At 45.6% G+C, this 27,735-nt stretch overlaps 1 protein-coding gene across 3 annotated transcripts in view; it reads right to left on the bottom strand.

Annotated features, from left to right (window-relative positions):
* The window catches only part of CPED1 (cadherin like and PC-esterase domain containing 1), a 325,775-nt gene that overhangs the window by 268,336 nt on the left and 29,704 nt on the right, over window positions 1–27,735 (bottom strand). For 2 of the 3 annotated variants that reach the window (XM_075558608.1, XM_075558609.1), the window contains one exon: window positions 13,693–13,876. The exons of the other annotated variant lie outside the window; for it this stretch is intronic. In XM_075558608.1, the coding sequence (XP_075414723.1) occupies window positions 13,693–13,876 (184 nt within the window). The remainder of the gene's footprint in view (window positions 1–13,692; window positions 13,877–27,735) is intronic. 3 annotated transcript variants of the gene reach the window in all.

The raw sequence follows: 27,735 nt of genomic DNA, 5'->3' as shown, positions 1-27,735 counted from the left end.
ATAGCTGACGGAGCATTTCAGCTATTTTCCTAGTGCATTTGCCAGTTGTTGGGTTTTTCTTTTTCTCAATTGTTTTGTTCATTTAATTATATACCTGCTATGTGTACACAAGGTTCTCTTTTTGACAGACTAGGCTATAAATAGAAAGTAAAAACCATTCCAGCTTCATAAAATTTTATTTTGCATGTGTATTAGAGTTAGTATACTCTCTGTATATACGCACATACACATTATTATACACATACATATACTATATGCGTATATACATCTATCTACTCATACGTAGTATATGTATATGTAGAACAGGAAGAATATTCTAGGCACCCGAGGTGTCTGAATAGCGTGTGATGAGGCTTCGGATAATTTGCTGATGGTCTCTGGTCTGAGGGTGTGTTCTGGGTAAAGTTCTAGCATTGCTTCCGGTTCTGAGAAGTGACAGGAATGAGGCGCTCCTTGGAGAGGAAACTCTCAGGAGCAGAGCGAGGTAGCAGAGCTGTACATTGTGAGTGATCTGGCAAAGGTGAGTAGCCCAACCACGGCAGTTCTCCTCCCTGGTCACAAGCCAGTGTCACTTGGAAGTGACTGGTTTTTCACAGAGGGTTGCACTTGCGCCCCACCCATGCCCCATATGTTTCTGAGGTAGGGCTTGAGCATTGGCCCTTTCAGTTTTTAAATTCCTAGATAACTTGCATGTGTGGACAGACCTGAGAAACCTACTGGGGCAGAGATATGAAAGGGTCTGACGCCATCCTACAGGAAGATTTGGATTCTTAGCTAAGAAGAATGTGTTCTATTCATAGAAAATGAGGGATCGTTGACCATTCCTACACACGGATATTCTGTGAGCAGATTTGTGCTTCTGGAAGATTAAACTGGCCGGTGAATTTGGGGTTATGTGGTAGAAGGCCGTGACGAGTGGCTGAGGGACTATTCATTCAGTTGTGCATCAAGATAGATTCAACAGCAACTGATGGTAGTGCTGGTAGTGGTAGTGGTGGTGGTGACGGTGGTGATGGTAGGGGTATTGGTGGTGGTAATGGTAGCAGGAATGGTGGTTGTGATGGTGGTGGTGGTTATGATAATGGTGATGGCTGTAGTGATGGTAATGGTAGCAATAATAGTGGGTGTGGTGGTGCTGGTGGTAATAGTGGTGATGGTTGTCGTGGTAATGGTAGAGGTAATGGTGGTTGTGGTGGTATTAGTGGTTATGATAATGGTGATGGCCGTAGTGGTGGTGGTAATGGTAGCAGTAATGGTGGGTGTGGTGGTGGTGGTGGTAATAGTGGTGATGGTTGTCGTGGTAATGGTAGCAGTAGTGGTGGTGGTGATGTTGGATGTTGGGGATAGCACAAGAGAATAGCCAAGGAGCTGAAGAAATGCAGTGCCACCCAGACAGAAGACACAGTTCTCAGAGCTTGGTGACTGCCCTGTGCTGCCAGTTGAAAGAGAGAGGCCCTGGCAGACAGAGGGGCTGTTGCACTAGGGACTGCAAGGTGACAGCTAAGAACAACAGGAAGTTCTCGAGTGGAAGATAATCAGTTTCATTTTAAATATGTTGAGGCCATAAGCACAAGAATAAAAATATCCACCCAGTGCCTGCACATTCCTGACTCTCTCAAAAGTCTACCCCTGAAGACAGATTAGGGACATGGCTCCCCCGAAGAGATTATTGAATCAAGAGAGCAGCAGAATTTCTGGGTGGAATATCCAGATAGGGGAAAAAGATGAGAGTTGATAAAATTTTGGAGAAGAACATAAAGAGAGGTCAGAAAGGTAGGAGAACCAGGAGAAGGTGGCTTAAAGGAAAAGAGAAAACATCCAGTCCCTAATTTAAATCAGGCCCTGGGGGTGCTATTGGTCAGGCATCGGGCTTCTGAGGTCAGTGGCTCAAACCCAGCAGCCATTTCACAGGAGAACGATGAGGCTTCTCTGCTCCCATAAAGATGGACATGCTCAGAAACCCTACGAAAGGCCAGTACAAGCCAGAATCAACCCCATGTCCCTGGGTTTGGTTTCCTCAGGGGCACCCAGGCAGCTTCATTATATTTCACTGCCTTCTCCAGTTAACTGAGTTGGTTATGAATTTGTTAGGATTACCACAAAGTCAGCAGTTCAAATCCACCAGCCACTGTGAGGGAGAAAGATGAAGCTGCCTGCCCCTGTAAAGTTTTGCAGCCTCGGAGACAGGGAGCCGCTCAGCTCTCCCCTGCAGGGTTGCTATGGGTTGGAACTGGCTCGATGGTGAAAGGTTTGTTTTTGATTCTCTAGCTTGTCATCGGTTTTTCGTAAGGCAGTTTCCAAAACGGTCCTTTGGACATCAGCAAAGAAGCGAGCAACTTTAAGCTATCACCGAGAGTTGGTCTGGAAGAAACTTCACTTAACTTGGGAAAAGTCAAGTCTGTAAAGAGGTGATCTGGGAGGTTTCAACAATATCATGTGGTGAGTGGAAAGAAAAAGCCGTACAAAACCCACGAGGCATCTTGGAAATGGGGAACTAGCTGCTCCCAGACCTCCCCCTCACCACTGAGAAAAATGGCAAAAATATGTCCAGCAGCGAAATCTGATCCTGCACTAGCAGAGTGAACACATTCTAGATGGCGCCCCCAACTCCCTACCAGCGAACACATCTACTCTGTCTTTTCAAAGGCCCCCCATGAAGGCATTTCTTTCCTGCAGTCTGTTCTCAATTGAAATATCATACGGGCATTATTAGTTTTCCCAAATTAAATCTGCCATTCGCAGCACAGTTCACTCTGTGGCAAACCCAAACAAAATAACCAATCGCTACAGCACAGGAAAGCAATCCCCCAAAGGGGTCTTTCCAAGTTTAAGGACATATGGAGAGAGTCGGATCACCTTCGATGCATCCTGACGGGCCAGGTGAAAAATGCGAGGAGAGCCAGATTCCTGATCTGGCTGAGACTCGAGGACTTCCCAAGACGGCCGCCCTGCGATACTCTTTAAACCAAAATTACCTTTTAGCAGAATAACAGATTCACATATAAAATGAAGGCTATCCCCCAGGAGTGACAAGTACCTTTAAAAAACCAGCTCGATGAGACCGAAGGGTCTAAAATTACTCTAAAGCAAACGCGAGAAGGGACGGGCCTAGGGAAACTCGCCCACTGTCACAGGGTCAGTCCCAACTTACAGTGTCCCCCCGGGCAGGGTAGAAGTGGCCTGTGGGCTTCAGAGGCCTCTAAATCCTTATAGGAACAGAAAGCCTCATTTTTCTCCTGTGATGTTACTGCTGGGCTTGAACTGCTGACCTTGAGGTTAGCAGCCCAATGCTTAATACACTGGGCCCCATGGGAAATTAGAGTACTGAAAATAATATCACCAGAATGGAATGAATGAGATGAGGTCACATTGTGGGAAACCTACCCAATATAACAGAAAACAGAGTCCAGGTGACACAGTAGCTAAAGGCTTTCCTGCTAACGGAAGATCAGCAGTTGGCACCCACCAGCCACTCCACAAGGGAGAGATGTGACAGGCTCCTTCCCAGAAGATTCAAAGTAAAAATTTTAAAAAGCAACTTTGTCACATAGAATTGATTTCTATTTATAACAACCCCATAAAGCAGAGTAGAACTCCCCCTGTGGGTTTCTGAGGCTAGTAAATCTTGATGGGAACAGAAAGCCTCATCTTTCTACGGGGGCATGACTGCTGGGTTTGAACTTCTGGCCTTGAGGTTCACAGTGGAGTGCTTAACCACTGGGCCACCAAGGATCCCTCTCTATAGGTGACAGTCTTGGGAACCCTCCTGGGAAGTCCTCCTCTGTCCTCGAGGGTCTTCCTGAGTTACCATGGGTTTGGTAGCAAAGAGTTTTGGGTGGGAATTTTTCGGGTTTTATCACTGAATAATTTATGCAGAAACCTGCAAATGAGATCCTAACCTGCTGGGTGAGCGTTTCTCTTCAGCATTGCAAAATACTATTTCTAAAAGCCTTTAAAAGGACCTTAGAAAGGAAGAACAACGGCATCCAATACATGATTAAAATCTCAGTGCATCCTTAAAATAAAGAAAGAAAGGAAATTAGCAGACAGGTACAATGAACAAAATGCTTTAGAGAACATCACCTTCAAAGTCACCGGCCACATGTCCCAGCTTTGGAACATTCTAGCTCCCAATCTGGTTTCCATGAACCTCGAAAAGATTAAACAACGAGAAAGACCGCGGGCTTGCAGGAGACAGGCAAAGGATTTTGGTCAACATCTGGTTGCCATTTTCGATGGTGAAAACGGACCCACTTCAGGAGGCCATGTAGTTCCTTTGGAGGAAGGAAGGAGACACTGGCCTTTTGTTCCCACTGCACAGCGCAGGGGAACGGAAACAGCAGAATGGCGAGGTCACGCAAAGCCCAGCTTTTGTAAATGAGAACGCTGCTTCAGAAATTGAAGTCGGGTTCTTGCAGTAGAAACAACCCATCTCAGCCAAGGTTAAATAAATATGCCTTGAGGCCTGGCGTGCCAATTAAGGAATGAATTCTGTTCTGTTGTAAATATATCAGTAATTCTATAAGCACCGAAGTAAAGAACAGTAAACGCGAACACACAATTACTGTGCGTGTCATAACGTAATAAAACAGAATGTTGCAGTCCTAGGAGCTTCTTTGATCCCATATCTCCCCTCCCCCTGGCCGGAGTTTGATTAACTTAAAGCGCCACGGCACTTCTGATGCTGCCTAACGCCCATTACTGGCGTAATGAAAACCATGCATGGCAGATGTGCTGGAGGTGAAGCCTGACAAGTAAAACACGCCATGCCTTTTAAATGTGACCTTTACTCTCCGGTCTTCTTGCTAAACAGACATGTAGCATATTAAACTCAAGAAAGCAGTAGCATGCTGCTGTGGGCCGGGGGGTGGGGTTCCGGGGGTGAGGTGGGGGTGGGGGGATTTGGGGGCTGAGGCAGGGCAGGAGGAGGAGAGAAGTTCGATTCTGATATTTTAAAACAATTGTTTTTAATCCATCTGCTATAAATGTGTAATGCTAGCCAGAGGGGACCCTCTCAAGGAGCCTTCCCCTCCCACACCGACGTCTCTCCACTCCGCCCAGGCCCCCCGTCAGTTCTTGTCTACCCACCGGGCCATCGGACTACAGCAAACCCAAAAGAAAGGAAATTTCTATCCTCATAGGTTTCTGGCATCCTAGGATACGGGAGGAATTGAAAAAGCCGTGGGTGGCCATGTAACCGCATCCCCTATGTCTGGAAAGCAGTAATCCTCTCTGCGGCACACCTGCTGTGCGACAGCTCCTGCTCCAGCTCCAGGAGGGCCAGTGTCCCTGGATGGCTCAAACAGCGAGGGCTGGGCTGCTAGCCAAAGGGTAGGTGGCTGGAACCAGACGTAACTCAGAAGAAAGGCATGGCGATCTGGTACCAAAGGTCACAGCATGAAAGCCCCTTTGCGTAAGATTTAGTGACACTCCACTTTCTCTAGAGCACGTGGGGTCGTCGCCATGAGTCAGAATGGCCTCCATGACAACTGGAGGGGACGAGGGCACAGGCCTGGTAACGCTGGTTGACCCAGTGTTCATCCCCAAGCGAGGCCTCCGTATGCTTTCTGGGAGAAGCTCTGCTGGCTGGTCAACTGCTCAGAGAAAGGTCAGTGGTTTGCTCTGCTTCCCCAAGGATCGCAGCCTGGAACCCCGGCAGGGCCCTTCCTTTCTGTCCTCTGGGTCCCAGGGAGTCAGAATCAACTCAGGAAATAGATTTGGCTTGTTAATTATGCCCTTCGTGAGCTACTGTCCATCAATCTGCTCTTGACACATCCCATGAAACCGCGAGAAGGCCAAACTCGTGTCCTGCGACTTGCAGGGCCTTCTAGAAATGCCCCTTTCCGCGGGAACAATCTTATTTTCTAGGTCCTGCCGCAGGCGTTAGGCTGCTGCTGCCACCACAGAAACCCAGCTCTCTTCAAGCAAACATAAATAATTCTGATCCAATGAGAACATATACTCCGAGTCGGAGTCTCCTGAACTACCGGTTGCTTAGACGCTGCCCCGGGAGGTTACAATCTTTGGGAAAGCATTCGTTTTCATTTTCAGCCCACCCGCCCGTCCTCTGAAGAGAAGCCATGATTTACTGAGCCGCAGCTCCATGGTGTGAATGAGAACCATTTGATGGTGTTTGTATCTCGTTTTCCCTCACAGAAATATATGTTTTAAAACTTCTGGGCCATAAAATACGTTTTTCCAAAGCCAGCCATGGGGAGACCATAAAAACAAATGTTTCCCACTATGCTAAGAAATGAACCAAGGAGCCGAAGGATGTAACGTGGGTGGGACAAGAAAGGCCTCAGCAATATGCTGGGGTTGTTGACTGGTTCCCTCTCACTGGTTCCCTCTCCTTGTGGCTGTTGATGTTTGCAAACAGACAACAGGCTATGTTTTGTTGTCCACGTCTTGCCTTGCAGCTGGCTTTTCGATGGTACAAGATGTCACAATGTTTGATGGCTTATGAAGCCTGAAGTGAATCAATTATCTATCGGCTCGATGCAGCTGAACCACACATTCCAATCCATTGTTCTGGCCTTCTGCCTGCTCTAAGTCCTGCTATAACCTCACAGCACCTGTGACTGAATATGTTAGAACGAAGCTCATCAGCTCTCCCTTCGACCCTACAGATTGAGTAACACTAGTAAACATGCTAACCAACAACAACAAAAAACAACCCCAAACCAACTAAACCCACTGCCATCAAATTGATTCTGTCTGAGGGCGACCCTCTGTCCTAGAGGAGAACTGCCCGGGTGAGTTTCCAAGTGTCCACTCTTTAAGGGAGTGGAAAGCCTCCCCTGTGTCCTGAGGAAAGACTGGAGGTTTCTAACTGCTGACCTTGTGGTTAGCAGTCTGATGCACAACGGACAAAGTTACCATCACTTCCCGAAGTGGGATAATGGGAGAAACATGCAAAAGGGCAAAGGGCACCATCCAAGGATGGTGCAACAGAAAAGAGGAAGACTCTCTGGGAGATGGACTGAGGCCTTGGCTGCAACGATGGCGGCCCTTTGAGGATGATGCAGGATCGAGTGGCATTCTGTTCCTTGTTCACGGGGTCTGAGCAGGAACCCACACAAGGGCACCTCCTAACAACAACAACCACACAGAGCGAACACCTCCCGGCGCTCACTTCTGGGACCAACCAACAGCATGAGATCAAAGGGGAAGCTCTTATCCTGGGGAGGTGCGAGGTTGTGGCAATCCAAATCTAAGAAATAAACTTGGGGGTCAGGCGAAACTTAGGTTGGAATCCTTAGGGTTACTTTTTTAAAGGTAATTTAGGCAAAGGATTCCTGGTGACGTCGTGGGTGCTTTGTCGGGCTGCTGACTTCAAGGCTGCACAGCCCCTCCAGAGAGAAAGATGAGGCTGTCTGCTCCCAGAAAGATTTACAGCATCAGAAATCCCAATGGGGCTGCCCTGCGTCACGCTCAGTCAGATGACAGTGGGTGGGGTGTCTTTGTTTTAGCTCACAAGGCAGGAGCGGGTCGCTCAAAGGACCAATGGCGATGGTCGATAAAGGAAAGAACTGGGGGAGGTGATTTTACATGATGGGCACCGCAATCAATGTCACAAAATAAACTATGTAAGAAGCATTGGGTGGAAAACCAATTTGCTCTGTAAACAATAAAATGTTGAATATATGTGTGTGTACGTGTACATGCATATATATCAACCAGGTTTTCAAGCCAGATCTTTTATTTTGCTTATTTATTAAATTGGTTTTTTTATTTTAGCAGTTTTATTGGCATATAATTCACATCACCATATAATTCAATGGGGGGGGGGCGGGGAGGAGACCAGCTAGTCAGGGTACAGTGTAGCAAGGATGAAACATGCGACTTTCCTCTAGTTCTTGAATGCTTCCTCCCCCACACTATCATGATCCCAATTCTACCTTACAAATCTGGCTGGAATGGAGAATGTACACTGATACAGATAGGAGCTGGAAACACAGGGAATCCAGGACAGATCATCCCTTCAGGACCAATGGTGAGAGTGGCGATACCAGAAGGGTAGAGGGAAGGTGGGGGAGAAAGAGAGAACTGATTACAAGGATCTACAAATATAACTTCCTCCCTGGGGAATAGACAGCAGATAAATGGATGAAGGGAGATGTCGGATGGTGTAAGATATGACAAAATAACAATAATTTATAAATTATCAAGGGTTCATGGGGGAGGGGGAACTAGGCGGGAGGGGGGAAATGAGGAGCTGATACCAAGAGCTCAAGTAGAAGGCAAATGTTTTGAGAATGATGAGGGAAACAAATGTACAAAAGTGCTTGACACAATGGATGTATGTATGACTTGTGATAAGAGTTGTATGAGCCCCCAGTAAAATGATTTTTTTTAAAGAGTCATGCAATTACCACAATCAATGTTAGGATATTTTCTTCTTTCTGGAACTCTTTATTATTTGCTGCCCATTTCTCCCCAAACCTCCTCTTCCATAACTATTAAGCTACTTACTGTCTCTATAGACTTTCCTTTCCTCTCCTGAATTTCATATAAAGAAACTCATGCCAACAAACAAAAACCACCACTACCACCAACAAAAAGCACAGTAAAGCCTCAACCTAAAAGAAAGTCGAAAAATAATAATACTAAAATTAATTTAAAATGAATCTGAATGTAAAATAAAGGATAAGGTATTGAATCTTAGCCCAACCCATCTGCAGCCATCCACTGTCCGAAGCACTGCCTCAGGGCAAGGCGGCTCACAACCCCATCAATGGTCCGAAGGAATTCCTTCAGGCTTGATCCCATGTGGGCGCTCTGCAAAAGGATTTGGGGTTTTTCCTGTCATTCCTAGCCTTCTGCAAACTGGGTGCTCAGAATTTAAGGTCTCATATAATTCCCTCCCCAATGTTTGATTTTATTATTTATAATCCTTGGATCACACAGGCTGGTGGCTCCTTCTGTGTGGCCTTAGCTGACACCTCACTTAGATGCTACTGGTTTTAAGAAAAACTTTTATGAGACCAGATCCTATCCTTTCTGATAGTTGGGTACCCTCTGATTTTTCCACCACCTTTTGTTATAGTGACTGTTCTTAGATTAGGGTTGGCAGTGAAAAGTTCAAGGTCAAAATCTATTCAAATATCTAGTAAACCAGGCCTTTGAATGAGCACAACTAACAAAGTTACAACCATCTAGTTGACTCTGACTCAAAACAACCCAATAGAATAGATTAAAACTGCCCCTTTGGGTTTCCAAACCTGTGAATCTTTATGGGACCAGAAAGCCTCCTCTGTCTTACAGAGTAGCTGATAGGTTTAAGCCCAACTGGGATCCACTACACAGCCAGGGGTTCTTGGCCTGAGGCTGTTTATCCATTCTAGGGTAACATGAAGGACAGCAATTTAGGTTCTATGGGCCCCAAAGTCTGCATTTTGGAAGTCCTGATCTGTCTTCTGAAGAAGGACAGCAATTTAGGTTCTATGGGCCCCAAAGTCTGCATCTTGGAAGTCCTGATCTGTCTTCTGAAGAAGGACAGCAATTTAGGTTCTATGGGCCCCAAAGTCTGCATCTTGGAAGTCCTGATCTGTCTTCTGAAGAAGGACAGCAATTTAGGTTCTATGGGCCCCAAAGTCTGCATCTTGGAAGTCCTGATCTGTCTTCTGAAGAAGGACAGCAATTTAGGTTCTATGGGCCCCAAAGTCTGCATCTTGGAAGTCCTGATCTGTCTTCTGAAGAAGGAGTTCTTCTGGTTACGCTCCTCTTGTTTAGATTTGTTGAAATCTCCACTTGCTTGTAGCTTCACTTTTAATACAGATTTTTAAAAATATGAAAGATATTTTCTGTGAGTAAAGTTCGATTTTTTGGTTCCCATTCAGAAAGAGCTCTTGGCAAGTAGCCACGACAAATAAAACTTCAACATTAGATGAAACTCCAAGTGACACCCAGACATGTTGGACATTTCAAAGGAAAGTACAAAGAGATGCTAATAAAAATGGAGAAAGACAGAAATCCATTAAATTATAACCATGAGAGGAAATGTGTTGGTTTTTTTAAAAAAAAAATTTTCCACCGCATTAAGCAGTGATCTGCATCTCTTGCTCTCTTAGCTATATCTTTTAGCAGTAATTTCCAAAAACACATTTGGGTAAATTACAGTATGCTTACTGGGAGAGGCAGGGAGCTGAGAAGCAACATTATTTAAAATACTATTCTCCAGAATACAATATGTCCATTTTAATGCCAATTCAAACATCAGTAAAGCAGTACTATGTCATGATGTTAACTCTGATCCCCCATCGAAATGCCGTCGTCACTCTCTCAGGCCGTAATGTCATCCCCGCATCAGCACTCCATTGGAAGACAGCTACACGCACCAACACGGGACACTTCATGTACAAGCCAAAGGTTGCTCTAAGTTTTGACCCATTGCATCCCTTATTGTCAGCTCAACACTCCCTTTGAAAGAGTTGTCTTAAACATTCTGCCAGGCCGTGTGAAAGGCTCGGGGAAGAATCTGAAATCATCCATTCTTTCTGAGAGTAAAGCTTCTCTTCTTTCCCTGGTGCTCTGAGTAGTGGGAACCTCAGAGGCAAGTGTGAGCCTAAAGTCCAGTGGCCCAGAGGATGGAATGCTCTCCCGTCAAGAGTTCCAGTCTCCAAGCTCACAGAGGCGGTTCTACCCTGGCCTACAGGATCTCTAAGCGTCAGAACTGACTCATTGGTAGTGAGAAGAAGAGGAACAGTCAGTTTGGGCTCTAATGATATCCTTTAGATGAATAATCTTATTATTGTATATTTTCTTATAGAGCAGCAAAGCTTTTCCGAATGAGGTTTAGTCTACGTTCAAAAATGAAACTATTCCTCTCCTAGAGTTTACTCAGCTAAGCCTGTGATCAAGCCAAATGGAATTAGTCTAGACACAAGGATCAGCAAGCTTTTCTGTCAAAGGTCCAGCAGTAAATAGTTTAGCCTTTGAAGGCTGTAGATTCTCCCTTGTAACTGCTCTAACATTGTAGCCCAGAACAAAACCACAGTGAGTGCAGAAGGAAGTGATGGGAGCTGTGGCTCAAAAAACTTTATTTATTAAAAAAGAAAGAAAAAGGGAAGAGGGCCCAAATTTGGCCTACGGGTCACAGTTTGCTTACCTTAGACTATAAAGTCTATATGATGTTTCCTTTTTATATTACTTCCCCCAAAAAGCATTAAATGTAAACTCTCAAGGTACAAAAACAAGAGCAATTAGAAACCACTAGAGTGATGCCAACTCTGTTAATGGCAGATTAACATATGCATGAACCCTGGTGGCATGGTGGGTTAGGCTTTGAGCTGCTAACCACAAGGTCAGCAGTTTGAAACGACCAGCCACTCTGAGAGAAAAATGAGGATTTCTACTCCTATAAAGAGTTACAGCCTCAGAAACCCCCAGGGGGAAACTCTACTCTGTCCTACGGGGTCCCGCGAACAGAATTGGCTGGATGGCAGTGAGTTTACAATACACATAATTTGAGAGTGAAACTTAAATCCAGGAGTTGAAGGAGCATTCTCCTTGAAATGCACATAAACAATTCCGAGTGACTGTAAATCCAGAGTCAGAATCTCTCAGACTACCTGTTGCCTGGATTTCAGCATGGAAGTGCATTAACACTGGCCCTCTTGCAGGCCACTCCTCTGGTCTGGGTCCACCGCAAGCACTGATTTGCTGATGACTACCTGAATGTTAGGAGAGAATAATTGGATGGTGCGTCTCTTGTTTCCTTTAGAGAATTACATGTTACACACATGCAGAGACGTACAGTATATTTTTCCAAAGCAAGGCACCGGAGGACCATAAAATTGTTATGTTTTTCATTATGTGAAACTCTGTGGGCCTGACTGAAGAAAATTGGCCTCCTGTTTTCAAAATCAGTTTAAGGATGAGCAACTTGCTGTAAATACCTTCCCAGCTAAATTGCAAGCAGTACCATGGCCTGGTATTAGGCAGGCTTTTGCATCGTTTCCTCCTCAAAATTAATTCTAAAGATTGCTACTCCATGATCTAGATCACCTTAGGATCATTTTAGGATGCTTTGCACACTGGGCTACACATCAGACGTACCTGTGCTTGCTTGTATCATACATAATGCTGGTTCCCGTGCAGACCACTGAGTGGGATGAAGTGAAAGAGCTTTACTTTTTCTATGCCCAGAACTTTAATGAGGACAAAGTGATTAAATTACCATGACTTCTGACTATGAAGTAAATAGTATTCTTGCTGTGTAACAGACCAAGAGATAGGGCCCAGAGAAGTTAACATGCTAAAGACTCCGGAAGTGGATGTTGGCAACACTGTGGTCATGTGGGAAAGGGAAGCCATGTCGGCATTTGCATGGAAAACTTCTGGTCACACCACGTACTGAGCCCGCCAGCCTTCTTCTACTGACAGATTCTAGGGACCCCTCCCCCACTGTCTTTGCACTTCCCTGAGAGTGGAGGGGGATGAGAAAACAGTGAGGGAGAAAGGAGACATATTCTATCTGCTTCGCAACTGGGGAGAACATTGGAATTGACGCTGAATTTTACTTGAAATGCACAGAGAAGCCTGCTGGGCCCATAGGAAGTAACTCAGTCAATGCACCAAGTGGGAGGAGTGTACTGATTTAACTAAACCGGGAATGAAAATCCATATCCGAATTCCACGTTTCAATTGGGTCCGGTTGCAGTACAGATAGAACACATGACCACTTTGCCTCTGTGTCCTTGCTTCGTTTCAGAAGAAAAAGGAGGATAACTTGGGAGGAGAAAGAAGAGGCTTTGCCCTCCATATGGACTGTTGGTCTTGGAAAATCGCAGGGGCATTTCTACCCTATCCTATAGCGTCCCTATGAGTTTAATTGACTCCATGACAGTGATTTTGGGTGAGTGGGGGTTGGGGGGAGAAAAACTGTTAAATGCTCAGCTGAAAGTTTGAGTCTACGCAGAGATGATTCGGAAGAAAGGCCTGGTGATTTTTTTCTGAACAGCCAGTCACTTGAATCCCTCTAGAGCCCTACCCTATTCTACCCACAGGAGGGTCACCGTAAGTCGGAGTTGACCTGATGGGAAGCAAAGCCCGTTGAGGGACTGAAGCACAGACAGAGGCAGTCACGAAGAGGAGGCATGGTATGGCCTCTGTGATGTAGATCTTTGCTCAGGGAAGGGTACCTGTTATTGTTCCTGTTCCTTCTGACCCTCATCAGCTGCTCAAGGACCTTGTTTAAAAACGCGCCTCTTATTTTTCTCTCCACATGATAGAAGCAACATCCTTGAGGAAGAATGACATCAATGATACATACCCACCCCCCTTTCACATTAAAAGCCAATCTGTGAGACACTTTTACACTGGCTTCGAGAAACGATTTCCAGCACCTTCTACTTGCAGTCAGATGAGATGGCAATTTTCTTAAAATATAGAGCAGCTCTGTGCTGGTTGGAACATGCATTCCGGCTCATAAACGTGAACATTTTTTATGTAACATTTAAACATGAACTATAGAACTCCATAGACAAGTCTATAGGATTAAAGCCATAAAGCTGGAGCGGGGGGAATCAAGAGGGCAGAGAAAAGGAGCTAAATTTTCCATGATGCAAGAAAACGATGATTGGTAGCCATTTATTTCCGTGCATTTATTTAAAGGAAAGCAGTAGCACTTTCTAGAAATTGCTAAACATGCTAAGTCAAGCGACCTTGGTAAGTAGTTATTGCTCTGACCTTGTTCCAGCAGCCCCGGTCCCAAGCCAGCGCCAAGCTCGTCTTCGACGACGAGAACAGCATAGCGATGCTGAGTGAGAATGTGCTGCAGGACGCGGAGCTCGGTGCTGCTGGAGGAAGCAGGCTTGTGGAGGAGCGCCCTTCTGCCATGGCTGCCAAAGTGTGTGTCCAGTGACGCTTGGATCTAAGTAAAGAAAGAGGGCATAAATACTCCAGGGGCAAAAGCAGCACATTTCCCTTGACGGGCATCGTTAATGCAAACGGTGGGCCATTGAGAAAGATATGCTTTAAGTATTCCTCTAAAATGGAAGACAGATCCTCAGAAGGGCTGACAATGCCAAGACAACCTCCACCTTGAGAACCGAAGACGAACTCAATGCCTCTCACCATTGCAGGAAGATGAAACCTACAGGCCATTACCACAGAGGAATACTGCCGCAGAGACGCAACTCAATTGCCAGCTGAAAGGATAAACGAATAGCGGCGCCTGACATCTGAATTGTGTTACAATCCAATCTTCCCCCCAAATTATCTTTGAACAGTTCTTTAGGCAGAAGCATGAAAGAGAACAGAGATTCCAAGAAGATGGGTGTCACACCGCAGGATACGGATGGGGAGTGCAGAGAAAGGCATCCTAGTGGAATTGGGCTGCTACGGTTGTGCTGCTCACTACAAGGTCAGCAGTTCGAAACCACCAGCTGCTCCACAAGAGAGCAATGAGGCTTTCTACTCCTGTAAAGATTTACAGCCTCAGAAACACACATGGGGTAGTTTTACTCTGTGCATAGGTTTGCTCTGAGTCAGAATTAATTCCATGGCAGTGAGTGAGTGAGTGAGTGAGTGAGTGAGTGAGTGAGTGAGTGAGTGAGCTAAAAGCAGCTTCCGGCTCACTGGAGGTGTATAAAACGATAACTGCTTCTTTCACAATATAAAAAAATGTGAATTCATCCCCAAGTGGCAGGGTGGCCTTCAAGTGTGAGGAGATGCAAGCTGCTGAAGTATAATATAGTAAGTGTAGATTCTTTCCCCAATCTTTCACTCTGCCCCGGAAGTAAATATATTTCTCTCTCATCACAATTCTTGAAATCCCATTCAAACTGGGAACACGTGTGAACCTAAAGAATGGAGAAATTTAAGTTCATTTTAAGATTTGATAGCAGACTCTGGGTGCTTTTCTGAAAGCATGAGATTAAGCTTTGATTGAGTGAAGACATTATGATTATTGGAAACAGTAAAGTGGATCGATGGACTTGGGCAAAAGAGTCAACCAAGAGGAGTCAATAGAGGAGAGAGGAGGAGGGTACGGAGAAAGAGGTAAAGAACATTAAATCAGGACTATAAATTTCTTTTAGTGGCAATTCTGAATCACACTATTCATGTTAGGGATCAAAAATACAATATGAGTCATTTCTTTTCACTCCTTAAATTTCTCCATGGATCCCCACTGCCGGTAGACGCAAGCCCATGTCTTAATCAAGAAAGACAAAAATCATTCAACATTTAGACTCCCCCGCTTCTTTGGTGGTGTTGTTAGGTGCCATCAAGCCTGGTCAGACTCACAGCGATCCTGTGTACAACAGAAAGAAACATTGCTCAGTCCTGCACCATCCTCAAAGTTGTTGTCATGTTTGAACCCATTGTTGCAGCCACTGTGTCAATCCATCCCACCAAGTCTTCCTCTTTTCCCCACCCCTCCACTTTACAAAGCACGATGCCCTTCTCCAGGGACTGGTCTCTCCTGATAGCATGTCCAAAGTATTCGGCATGAAGTGGAGGAGCATTGTGGTTGTACTTCTGACAGCTCATCGCACTTTCAATATTTTTCCCACACCTCCTCCTCCTCTTTACACCACTAATCTTTTTTACTCCTGAGCCCACCCGGCCACCTTCCTGTTCCTGTGTCTTCTGCCTACTGCTCCTTCCTGTCACATGTGTTCATCTATCGAACTTCAAATGATCCTTCAGTATGAACGCAATATTCTTTTCGAAAGCTTTGATGATGCACACACACACGGCACTGAGAAAGGAAGAGCGCTCTCTGTGAACTCTTTAGCATCAAGGCTTGAACAGTCCCTGAACTACAATGTATTTGAGTTGCAATGTATTTGCAAACTACAATGTATTTGAACTGCACTTAATGGCCATTTGGATTTTTATGTTTTCTTGTCTTTTTTAACATCTTATCTTTAGCATCGTGTACTACATTATACAGCGTCATAGCACCTGAATCACAGCCTTTGCTAGGCTCACTTGTTGGTGCTTAATGATTGTGTTTATAAAGAGAGTGATAATAAAGGACAACAGTAATGGAAACCAAAAAGTAGGAGAGCTCCGGTGGCATAGTGGTTATGAGATGGGTTTCAATCACCAAGGTTAGCAGTTCAAACCACCAGCCACTCCTCGGGAGAAAAACAGAGCTTTCTAGTCTTGGAAAATCACTGGGCAGTTCCACGCTGTTCTATAGAATCTTTGTGGGTCGACATTGACATTGAGAAGAAGTAGAAGAAGAACAGACGTCTTAAACTTATAATGGAACTGTCTTACAGCCTTGAAACAGAGTCTCAACATCAACTGGGGACAACCTGTATTGTTTGTGGACCCTGTGTCTGTCACAGTATATAATACATAGGAGATATGAAACATGGAGGGATTGGGTGGTGTTCTGTTAAAATCAGTGTCAGATATATATGGTGAATAAAAACAATATATTTAGATCTCAAGCCCCATGAAGGCAAGATCCCTATCTGGGTTTCCATTGTATACAAACGGGTCCCATCTGATCCTTAACAGAGAAAGCACTGTGGTTGAGGACACAGACTCTGGAACCCCCGAAAGGTGGCTTTATCATCTGGCTCTATCAGAACTATTTGGGTGACCCTAGGTAACATCTTCCTCCCACAGTGCTTTGAAAATTAAACCTTTCTAATGTGCTAAGAACCATGCCTGGTACATAGGTAGTACCTTCAAGTATTTTTTGTAATAATAGTGTATTGCTAAGGGCAACGAGTCAGAAGAGCTGCCGGAGTCTCTTCCTAACCAAGCTAACATAAGTGCATGTGGATGTTTGGTGAACAGGATGGAAAGAAATTGATCAGGTATTTTTGGTTCTTGTTAGGGGCTTCTGCATTTTACTAATAATGAAACTATTCAGAGGCAGGAATTTCACTGCCCCTTGGGACATGATGCCTTTGTAATAGTTTTGTAATGATAACTCTATAAGAAGATGTTTACGAAACTAATTACAGGTTGTGCCTTTGGGTCCAGGGGTTAGAGAGAACTAGTAGCCCCAGGATGCCAAAGTAAACAAACAGACAGGAGGGGAAAACAGATGCTTCCAAATAAATCCGTGTCACTCATGCAAAATGAACCATGCCCAGAATTCCATCTCACAGGATTCTCTTTCACAAGCACAGGACGCTCTTCTCTGTTACAGCTGGCTTGAATAGAGTGATGAAGCCACATGAGCCCAGAATAAACCCAGTGCCACCGAGGCCATGATTTGACTTGTAGCAACCTCATAGGACACAGCAGTACTGCCCCACAGGGCTTCCGAGGACATAATCTTTACAAAAGCAGACTGTCATGTCTCTCACACAGAACAGCTGGTGGGCTCTAGCTACCAGCCTTGTGGGTTAGTAGCCCAGAGCTTTAACCACTGGGCCATCAACTGGAGCAAGAAACCAAATCCAAAAAGCCAAACTCACAGCCATCGAGTTGCCTCGTATCAGTTCTAGGTACTCTTTCCAAGCTTTGTCAGTCTTCACGGGAACAGACAGTCTCTTCTTGGCCCCAAGTTGATTCTGCCCCATGGCAGCCTCATCCCCCAACCGAGATCAGTCCAATCAAGAGTGAGGGAGCTGCTACCAGGAGTCTGTCTTATCCAGAGCATATTCTAAGTGACGTACAATGGCTGGCCATATTTTGCCATTACCTTTACACGATAGACTGAAATTTTAGCTCATGTCTCAGATGACAGAGAATAAACAGGAAATGAACATGTCATGCATTAGTCTGTAATATGAACTGCTCTTGTCCTTGTAATATTTATAACCCCCTGTATCAGCAGAAAGGCCCCAAACCGCAGGGCCAGGCCATTTGAGCGGGTTTAACAGCAGGTGCACATCCTGTGGAGGTGAGACATAAACTATGTGAACAATCGTGGCAGTCTAGTGCCAGCTTACCCAATAAGCACGCAATGATTTGTGCTTGGTTACTCATCTGTAGTGAACAATGTCACATTTCTGTGTATGGCTGGCATCTGCCGCTCTCTCTCAGCTCCACCGTATTTTCGTAAGTAATCCAAGCTTCATTTTCTTAAACTTGTAATAACTGATAGGGACGGAGTAACAAAGTGAGCGAGGTACGCATGGGTTGCTTGTGTTTGCTTACTAAACTGTACTCAACAAGTAGCATTGTGCACTGAAGAAGAGTAAGCAGAAGTTGGATTGCTGGCATGATGAAACCCTTGGGGAATTGCTGACTGCAGATTAGTACATAGACAGTGAACCTGTGTTCACCTGGCTTCCTGGGCGATCCACGCCTATGTCAACCACACCAGCACACGTGGGACTAGTAAATGCCAATAGCAGACTTTGGAAAGAAGAACTCCTGATTGTTCCTACAAATTGGAAGGTGTGAGTATAATTTTAGTTGTAGAATTCATTAACTAGCACGAAGAACCTTGAGACCCTACTGCCTTGCTGACTAGAATCTAGCAAAGAATGAGTGTTCCTAGTTTTATAGGTTTCAATTCCCGGGTCACTTGCCTCTCTCCCTTTCTTCCTATGAAAGATTTGCAAAATATCTCTGTGCTAGCTACAGAGAAATTGTTTTATAACTGGCCACTTATTATTTTTATTGGAAGTACTAAAAATTCTGAAATCTCGTGCCACCCTTAGGTGAAGCACAGAGCAGCATGTCGTAATAACGTCCTGGGTGTCTTTGCTGCTGTGGCTCAGGGCAGAGAGAAAGGAAGTTTGGGAGTTGAGAGATCTGGATTTGAATTCTGTCTCTGCCTCTTGACTACAGAGCCACTTAGTTGACCTCTCTGAATCCAAGTTTTCTCAAACGTACAGTGAAAACTATCAGTCTAACACAGAAGGTTGTCATGGGAGTTAAATGAGTTGTTACATATGAAAGTGCCCAACAGAGTGCCCCCTGCCCGAAAATAAAGGTGTCCAAACATAGGAGTGAAATTGAATAATCATTGTTTATTTATATAGTCTCTTTGAACTCTACTTTATAATAGAAATTCTGGACGTTTCTCAATTCATAGTCTAGTCTCTAATTATCACAAAGCAATGCTTTTATCATAAACTATGTGTTCCCTATCCCCTGATATATATTTCCCTCCATCAGCCTCATTCCTACAAGTACCGCACGCTAACTGATTGCGCCACTGGCGCACCCCGCATCGGCCTCATTCTTTTAAAGATACAACTGTAATTTGTTTGTTTGTTTGTTTGTTTATGTATGTATGTATTTATTATGGTAGTGTCTTTTTCCCATACCAGGATATACATGCAGCCAAGTGAAATTACTTGCTATGGTTCTTCTATAACTTCATCATAAACTCCATCAAATGACTGGATGGGAACATGGAAATCAGGTGTAGAAGATTCTACAGAGGGGACTGGTCAGCGTGGCTATTCCACTGGGAAGAAAAGTGAGCCGTCTCAGAAGCAGAAACGGAGGAATCCCATCACCATGGTGAAAGAAGAACCACCAGCGGAACATGTGCAGGATCAGGATCCCTCCCTGAGCTGGTGCAGGCAGCAGGGACACCAGAGGTGCCAGCACAAAGACAATGAGACAGAGCAGGGGAGCAGAGGCCAGACCGTGAGACAGAGCGGTGGGACTCCAAGTCGATGGACGTAATAAAGCTGAATGCTTTTAACCAGGAGGCTGAGACCAAGGAAACACAAGCCATGATTGAGAACAAGAGAGAGAAATATGCCTGCCATCAGGACCTGAAAGAGGCACGGTAAACAAAGAACTCTGTCCTTCCTGTTCTCTGATCCTGACTGTTACCTTTCAGGCTGCTGACGTTCCCTAAGAAGCCCCATAATCATGAGTAGAGTTTGAGGGTTCTGTGTGGTCATTGCAACCCAGCGCAACATAAGTATGTATTACACTTGCTGTCTGCTTCCCACCCCAGAACATGTGCGTGGCGAAGCGAAATTACCTGCGGTGGCTCTTCTGTCCATACTCTGCAAATTCCATCTAACCACTGAATGGAAACCTGCAGCTAAAGTACAGAGGAACCCCACAGAGACGTCATGTGTTGTGGGAGGGTAAAGGAAGCTGGAGTGTGGAAACATGTCTGAACTCTGCTAGGAATCATCCTTAGGTAGATGTGGTGTGGCAGTTACATAATCTCCTGTCAACTTGCGAAGGGGTAGAGTCTAGTCTGTCAATCGGGTCACAGCTTGATGGCCTTATTTGGAGGCACGAAGGAGAAAAATAATTCACTGGAGACCAGTTGCACTCTCTGCTTTGTCTTCCTGCTGACAAGACATATGGAGCTATGCTAGAGCCCAGGAGCTGGAGGAACCACGTGGAGACCCACACCAGAACTGAGATGCTTCCACCACCACTGGATCCACAAGACTTCCTACCCACTGATCTGTGATCTTCATGCATTCAGCACCATTGTATGTTTTGTGGGAGTCTGTAAAGGGATTTATAGATTGGTATAAGGCATGTGGGCTAATATTGGACTTATGAACTTGATCTGTACTGGGCTGGGATGTTTTCTTAATGTACAATTACTCTTTATATACAGCTCTTTCTTATACACGTATGAGTGTCTGTGAAGTTGTTTCTCTAGTCTACCCTGATTACCAGATGTGGAGCTGGGTTTCCCTTCGCCTTTGATCCCAAGGAGGTCAGGGATGGCTCCTATGCCTTTTCAGCAATATGCTAAGTGAAAGAATCGACTTTGTTTGTTTTTCTCCTTGTTATTTCCCCAATCTGAGAAAATTACCTCAGAACTTAATAGATACACAGCAAATGTTCTCTGAGGGAATTAATGCAAATCTTTTGTCTTCAATATGTCAAAGGGTCTTTGTTATAAATACCACTTGAGAAGACAGAATAGAAAATGATGAATTTGCATTAAGAAATTTATTTCAAAAAATTGTGAAATTCATTTCCAAAGTAGCAAGAAAGGCAAAAATAGTGAGCAAAAATGCTTGAAAAAAATCATGTATGTAAAGTACACATAGACTATATAGACTACATTTCTCCGTAACTTACATTTTTCTACTTCTAAAAAGTCTTCACCAAGATTCACCCAAAATCCAAGAAATACAGCTCTCTAAATTATAGTAGGGACAAAAAATAAAACTTGTTTTTTCCACGTCACAGAACGATTTTTTTGTGGATTTATTCAAGTTGCCATATATTTATGACACCTTCTGATACTGAACTACAAATCACACAGTCAATTTGGAATGCATGACCTATATAACTAAAAGTTAAATTGCCTTCCTAGTCCAGATTTTTGGCATTTTAGAAATATTGCAGAGTCAGTCATAGTGAATTATGTTTTAATTTTTCCCCTGTAAGCATATAAAACAGCCCCCGCCCTCCATTGGTGAAATGTACACTTATTTTAGAGAATTTAAGAAATAAGGTAGATGTAACTTTCCAGAATGCATGCCGTACATATTTTCTTCATAGAAATAACCTGTAATTTCAGGACAGCACAGAGTCTCAGATTTCCTTGTTGTCTAAGCATAGCCTCCAAGGAGCTCCACTATCCAAATACAGTTTACGGTACCCCAACCTGGATCTCAGCATTCCCAGGGGTACATATACTTCCACATATCTACTAACCATAGTGTGGAGACTTTGATTCCACTGAAAGAAACCTTGAAATAAATGCCATATAATTTACTTCTGAGAAGATCAGCGCTATCAGAAGCCCTATGGAGCACAGATATATTCTGAGCATGGGTCACCATGCTTCAGAGATGACACCCTGGAAACTGGCTGATGGGACCTGCTTTTCACAAGCCCCCTCAGGGATGGATTCTGTCATGGAAGGACCAGGCATTTCTCAGAACTGCTCATATCACTGAGCCTCTTCACTCTACTCCTACCAATGTCCCTTGGACTCATCACTTTCCACATCCAGGGAAAACCAGGGAAGATTGCTGATCTGCAACTCTGTAGGTTCTGAACATATACATAAAGAATAAAATAAAATTGAAATACCAAACTGTATCCCCAGCATAGCCTGGGAGAAATAGCACTCACTAGAACAGGCAGTGCGAAAACTTACCATTTCTTCCCTATTCCTTCAATCCAAGTTCTTTGTATTTTCCTCAGCGTCTCTGGGTGGTTCCACTAAGCTGCTCAACTGCTAAGAAAAGGGTGGGAGGTTTGAGTGCACCCAGAGGCAACTCATAGGAAGTCCTGCTGATCTACTTCCGAATAACCAGAGAAGCTTGCCCTGGGCCCCTTGGGTCCCTATGCATTAGACTCAACTCTGCATGGCAACCACTTTCCCTTTGGGCACTTGCAGCGCAATGGGTTTCTCTATTTACTCCCATGTCTCTGCTGGTCTGAGTTTGTAGAGCTGCCGAGATTATTTGCTGGGCCACAATCTTACAAAGAGATTGGTAAGTCTACTCCGCAGTAGGATGTGCAAAACCCTGTAGGAACTGGTTGATTGCTGCGAAAATTAAATGGCTGCAGCCGACCAAGATGGTTGGTCAATTCTTGGTCTTGGTGGGAGGACCCAGCTCAAAGAGGCCAGTCCCACAGAGGTCAAGGAAGCCCTTCCAACCATGAACAAAAACCCAGAGCCGGGTGCACCTTTGGAGCCCAGGTTCCGGTGGTGAGAGCCTTCTAATCCCAGGAGACAGGGACAGCTGTGATGCCACAGGTGACATGTCAGTGTGGGAATCAGGAGACTGATGTGACATGGCAGTGTTCACCTCCCAGTTCACGGAGAGGGGTGGCTTCAGTGGGCTTGCAACACACGGAGCAAGAGACCTTGCCTGTAGAGTGAGGCGCTGCTGGGCAATCATCTAAAAAGGGGTCCCATAGGCCTGAGCAGGTCAGAGGCCGAGAGCATGGCCAGGGGCAGGCCATGATCAAGGGTAAGACCCAGGGGCAGGGGCAGCAGTGAGCCCGAGAGAGGAGGCTGCCTGTGGGTACAGCCAAGAAGAAACCGAAGTCATTTGGGTTGGAAGCTGTCCTGATTGGCAAACTACATCCTGTCTCCCGAGTTGTATCCTGTGAACCTCCAATCAGAGCCTCAAGCCAGTTAGTTCATCCTCAGAAGAGATATGAGTTTGTAAAATGTGAGTGTAAGGAAATGATAACTGCAAAAAATCATGCGCCAAATTCCTGGAATGAGAGACTTGGAAGAGGTGTAGCGAAACCCTTCAGAGGAGAATGAGCGGGGAGATTGAGGAGAGCAGCGCACCTTCATAGCTGAGCAGTCACTACCACCGTCTGTGAGCCGGCACCACGGTTTCTGACTCTGCTGACCAAGAGATTTGTTTGCTATGCAACACACATGCGAGCCTTGTTCTCCAAGAAGGAGTTCGCATGTCCAGTAGGGTGTCGCCCTGTCAGTTTTCTCATCCCAGTGCTCTTGTACAAATATGAGTCTGTCCTGGTTACCCTTCATCAGGAATGAATGAATGGGGAAGAATCAACTGGACCCTGATCCTGAGCCATGGTCTCTTACTTCCCTAATCAATTCATCCTCGTGACTGTGGGCTGGGAATTCTCTGGGGCCATTACAGAGAACCTATGAACGCAGTGGAGAAGTGCAGGGTGACGGGGGAGGATGACGGCGTCAAAAGAGTGAACAAGTTGGAGGGTGGAGATACGTCTGACAGCTCCCTCACAGGAATCAGCTGTGTGCTTCCGGAGAGTCCCTGCCTTCCTCGTGAATTTAGATGGCTTCTGACACTTCTAGGTTATAGCCCTTTCCACAATTTCCACATATATACATAATTTATTTAATGTCTGTATTTCCAATCATCTGCATGCTCTCGGGCCTTAACCTGTTTCTCTTGGCTATCATTGTGTATCCGGTGCTTAGTTTAATGCCAGCCTCCACATAAGAAGGAAGGCAGGAAGGCAGGAAGGAAGGAAGGAAGGCAGGAAGGCAGGAAGGAAGGCCTAGACTCAGAGGGTGAGCTACCTGCTGATATCTGCATGCATCTCACTCACTGTCAGGTGAAGGATTTTATTCACCATCACATGAAGGAGTGCACTACAGAAACCTCAGCAGATGTCTCACACCTGCAAATGAAGCCACACGGCATCCAAGGCCTCCTCAGGCCCATTGGTTCTTTTATCGACTTCATTTCAACTGGTCATTCTAGAAGCCACTCTGGGGATTTTGTCAGCCCCAAACAGCCCATTCTCTGGTTACATGCCTATCTTTCCAGTTCTTCATGTTTCCTCCCCAGACATCCGTTCAACCCGCTAATCCCAACTTTTCTCCCGCCTCCTTCATCTTTCCCTTCTCTCTCTCCGCAGCTCAAATTCCATGATGCAGCAACTTCATACAATCTATCCAATCTCCTCCCACCACTGGCCTTCTAAGACACCCACCAGACAAAGCTTCTCACACAAGGAGACAGAGAGAGTGGTGAACAAGAGACCCATGTTTGCCAGCAAGCGTCCACAAGGAGTTGGAGGGCATGATGAAGGGCCAGGTGCATGGGTGGGGGTTCAATGACTGATGTTTTCAGAAATAGTTCGCCAGGCCTTTCTTCTGAGGATCCATTTGATTGGCGCATACCCCTCCTTTTGGTCAGCAACCCAGAGTTCACTGTGTGCTCCGCCCAGGCACTCCCAGAGAGAGAGCAAAGAACCAAGAGGCGAGCAGAGAGCTGCTGGCCCCATCCCTTCTAGAAAACACCGTGAGTTGTTTCATGCACAAGGCACAGGTGAGCCGCAGATGCCGCAGGGAAACAGCACATCTATAAAACATGAAACCTGTAGTCGGAATCAGCCCTGAGAATGCTCTACACAGCCCACGCTGGACCCACACCGTGACTTGGTAAAGGGCTCCAGGGCCCAGAGCTGGTGCCAAGAAGGGAAGGAAAGGCCAGAAGAGGAAGGAGGGAAGCAGGCTACAAGACTCTGGCCCGGAAGTGGGGGAAAGCAGGCGCTCTCCCAGCCTCCTCTGTCTCTGACTGCCAGGTTGCACAGTCACACTGGGAGAAGCTCTCCCCGCAGGCCCCCCACTCCTGGCCAAGGTCAAGTCTCACACATTGCGTACCTCTTGGGAACCAAGAGAAATGTCAAGCAAAAACCAAAACACTAGACCAGCTCTGCCTGGCCCTCCTCTGTCCATCCCTATGTTCTCCAGCTGTGCCGGCTGACCTTCCCAGGCTGGCGGGCTGCCTCCCCTTTCCCCACAGCCTGGCTGCTCCTCCCTCCTTTTATCCCTCTCTTGCTGGTTTTAATTCAGCGGAAGCACTTCTTCCAGACTGTCCGGGAGGCTTCAGCCCCAACCAATCCTAGACGGATGTCCTTGAGACACAGCTGAGGGTCACCAGGATCTTGTTTATGGAGAGAATGGAGACCCTCCCCTATTCCCCGGGGGTTAAGAAAGCAAAGGGGTAGCCAGCGCTGCTGTCTTCTTGGCTGCCCTCAAAGGTCTCCTTAGATGAGCTAGAACTTGAAGCGAGAAGACAGGAAAGAAATGTATCCGGCCTTGTCCTTTGGCACACTGATTTCACTTCTCCTTTCAGAGTCCCCCTTCCTCCCCAACCCTGTGTCCCTCTTTTGCTTCCTCCCATGTCCTCAGCCTTCTCCCCCCTCCTTCCCCTACCCTCGGCTTGGGGCCTTTCACTTAGACTCTGCAGCCCAGAGTATAGCAGGGGAGGAAGGAGTTGGTTACACTCTGCCCCAAAGCCCTGTGCCTGAGTGCTGCCCGCAGTGCCAGCTCTGGGCTCCACCGTGGACCCTTCCAAGTCCCTTCCAGCCCTTCCAGCCTTATCACAGGTCGTTAAAGGACACCCATAATGGTGACGGAATAGAACGGACGAGCCACATTATGGAATAGCAAGTAGAGGACAAGGAGAGACCTTGTTCTTTTGACAAATGTTGAAATAATAGCAGGACTCTGTCCCTTGGTGCCAAAACAATGAGTTAATTCAGTAATTTGGACTTAAAATAGTAAGCCCTTGCGAAGGCAATGCAGTTGAAAAGAGCACTGGGTCCTGACAACAATATCTCAGCAGCATAGACTCGACGGAACATTTCATGAATGCCGGCGCCACCGAAAGGACCCTGGTGGTGTAGTGGTTACGAGTTGGGCTGCTCACCACAAGGTCAGCAGTTCAAAACCACCAGCCGTTCAGCAGAAAGTTTGGACTTTCTACCCCCATTAAGAGTTGCAGTCTCGGAAATGCACAGGTCAGTTCTAGTCTGTCCTATAAGGTCTCTGTAAATCGACATCGACTTGATGGCAGCCAGTGTGGTTTTTTATTTGAGAGCCTTCAAACCTGAGACTCAGGGTTATCCTGCAGCACCCCAGGGCCTCCTGAAGCCCAGGGCCCCGCCTTTCTTATCAGCACACATGCCTTACACCATCAATGTTATTACTGCACAAAGGCATTTAACTCGGTGGATCACAACAAAGTACGGGCCACACTGAGAAGAATGGGAACCTCAGGCCCATTGCACTCATCCAGAACCTTGGACCAAGGTTGGACCAAGAGGCAGTCTTGCAAACAGAACCACAGAGTGTCGCATGAATTAACATCGGGAAGACTGCATCACGGCTGTAGTTTTCCACCGTACTAATTCAGTCCGTTTGCACGCTGAACGAATCATCTGAGAAGCTGGACTAGATGAGGAAGAACTTGGCATCAGGATTGCAGCAAAACTCGTTAACCACCTGTGATGTGCCATGGACACAATGGTGCTTGTTGAAAAGGATGAAGACTTGAAGCACTTTGTGGTAGTTACATAATCTGGTGTCAAGTTGAGAGGATTACAAGTGAAGGAGTGGAGTCTAGTCTGTCAACTGGGTCATACCCAAGGGGACCTCTATGTGGGCATGGCCTTCTCCTGAGAATTCTGGGAGCTCCTGTATTTTCCTACTTGGAGGCGGGAGAGAACTCTCTCTCTCTGCTCACTCCTGAGAGGCACTCTACTGACAAAACAGATGTCACTATGCTGACAGACCTGGTGCCCTGGGAATTGGAGGAGCCACATGGAGACCCCTTCCAGGGCTGAGATGCTTCTACTGCCATGGATCCAAAAGACTTTGCACCCACTGGCCTGTGACTGTCCTGCATTCGGCATCATTGCATGTATTTCATGAGTCTTAACAGGACTTTATAGATTGGTATCAGACATATGGACTAATATTGGATTTATGGACTTGATCTGGACTGGGCTGGGATGTTTGTCAATAATCGATTGTTCTTGTATCTAAACCTCTTTCTTATGTACATATGAATGTCTAGGAATTTGTTTCTCTAGTCTACCCAGACTAACACACACTTGCTCCAGAATGAAAATGAGGGACTAATCTTCGGTATAGATTATAACTCACTGGAAAGAAAAAATAAATACTGGCAACTGGAGCCATAGACAACATCAGGATAAACAAAAAAGATTGAAGTTGTCAAGGACTTCATCTTGCTTGAATCCACAGACCATGCTCATAAAAGCAACAGTCAAGTGACTGTTGCATGGGGCAACTCTGCGGCATAAGAACTCTTTAAAGTGTTGAAGTGCACAGATGTTGCTTTGAGGACTGAGGTACACCTGGCCCTAGCCGTGTTATTTTGAGTCACCTCGTATGCATATGCAAGTCATACATTGAATAAGATAGACCACAGAAGAATTGAAGCGTTTGAATTAGGTACTGGCAAACAACACTGAAAGTACCATGGACTGCCAGGAAAACAAACACGTCTGTCTTAGAAGTAGAGCCAGAATCTTCTTTAGAAGCAAGGATGGTGAAACTCTGCCTCATGTATTTTGGACTACCTATTAGAACAGATTAGTCCTTAGAAAAGGACATCATGTTTGATCTTCAAAAGGAGA

Source organism: Tenrec ecaudatus, chromosome 9 (genome assembly GCF_050624435.1).
Source record: "Tenrec ecaudatus isolate mTenEca1 chromosome 9, mTenEca1.hap1, whole genome shotgun sequence".
NCBI lineage: Eukaryota > Metazoa > Chordata > Mammalia > Afrosoricida > Tenrecidae > Tenrec > Tenrec ecaudatus.
The sequence above is the reverse complement of the archived record's forward strand: the minus strand, read 5'-3'. Positions and strand labels throughout refer to the sequence as shown.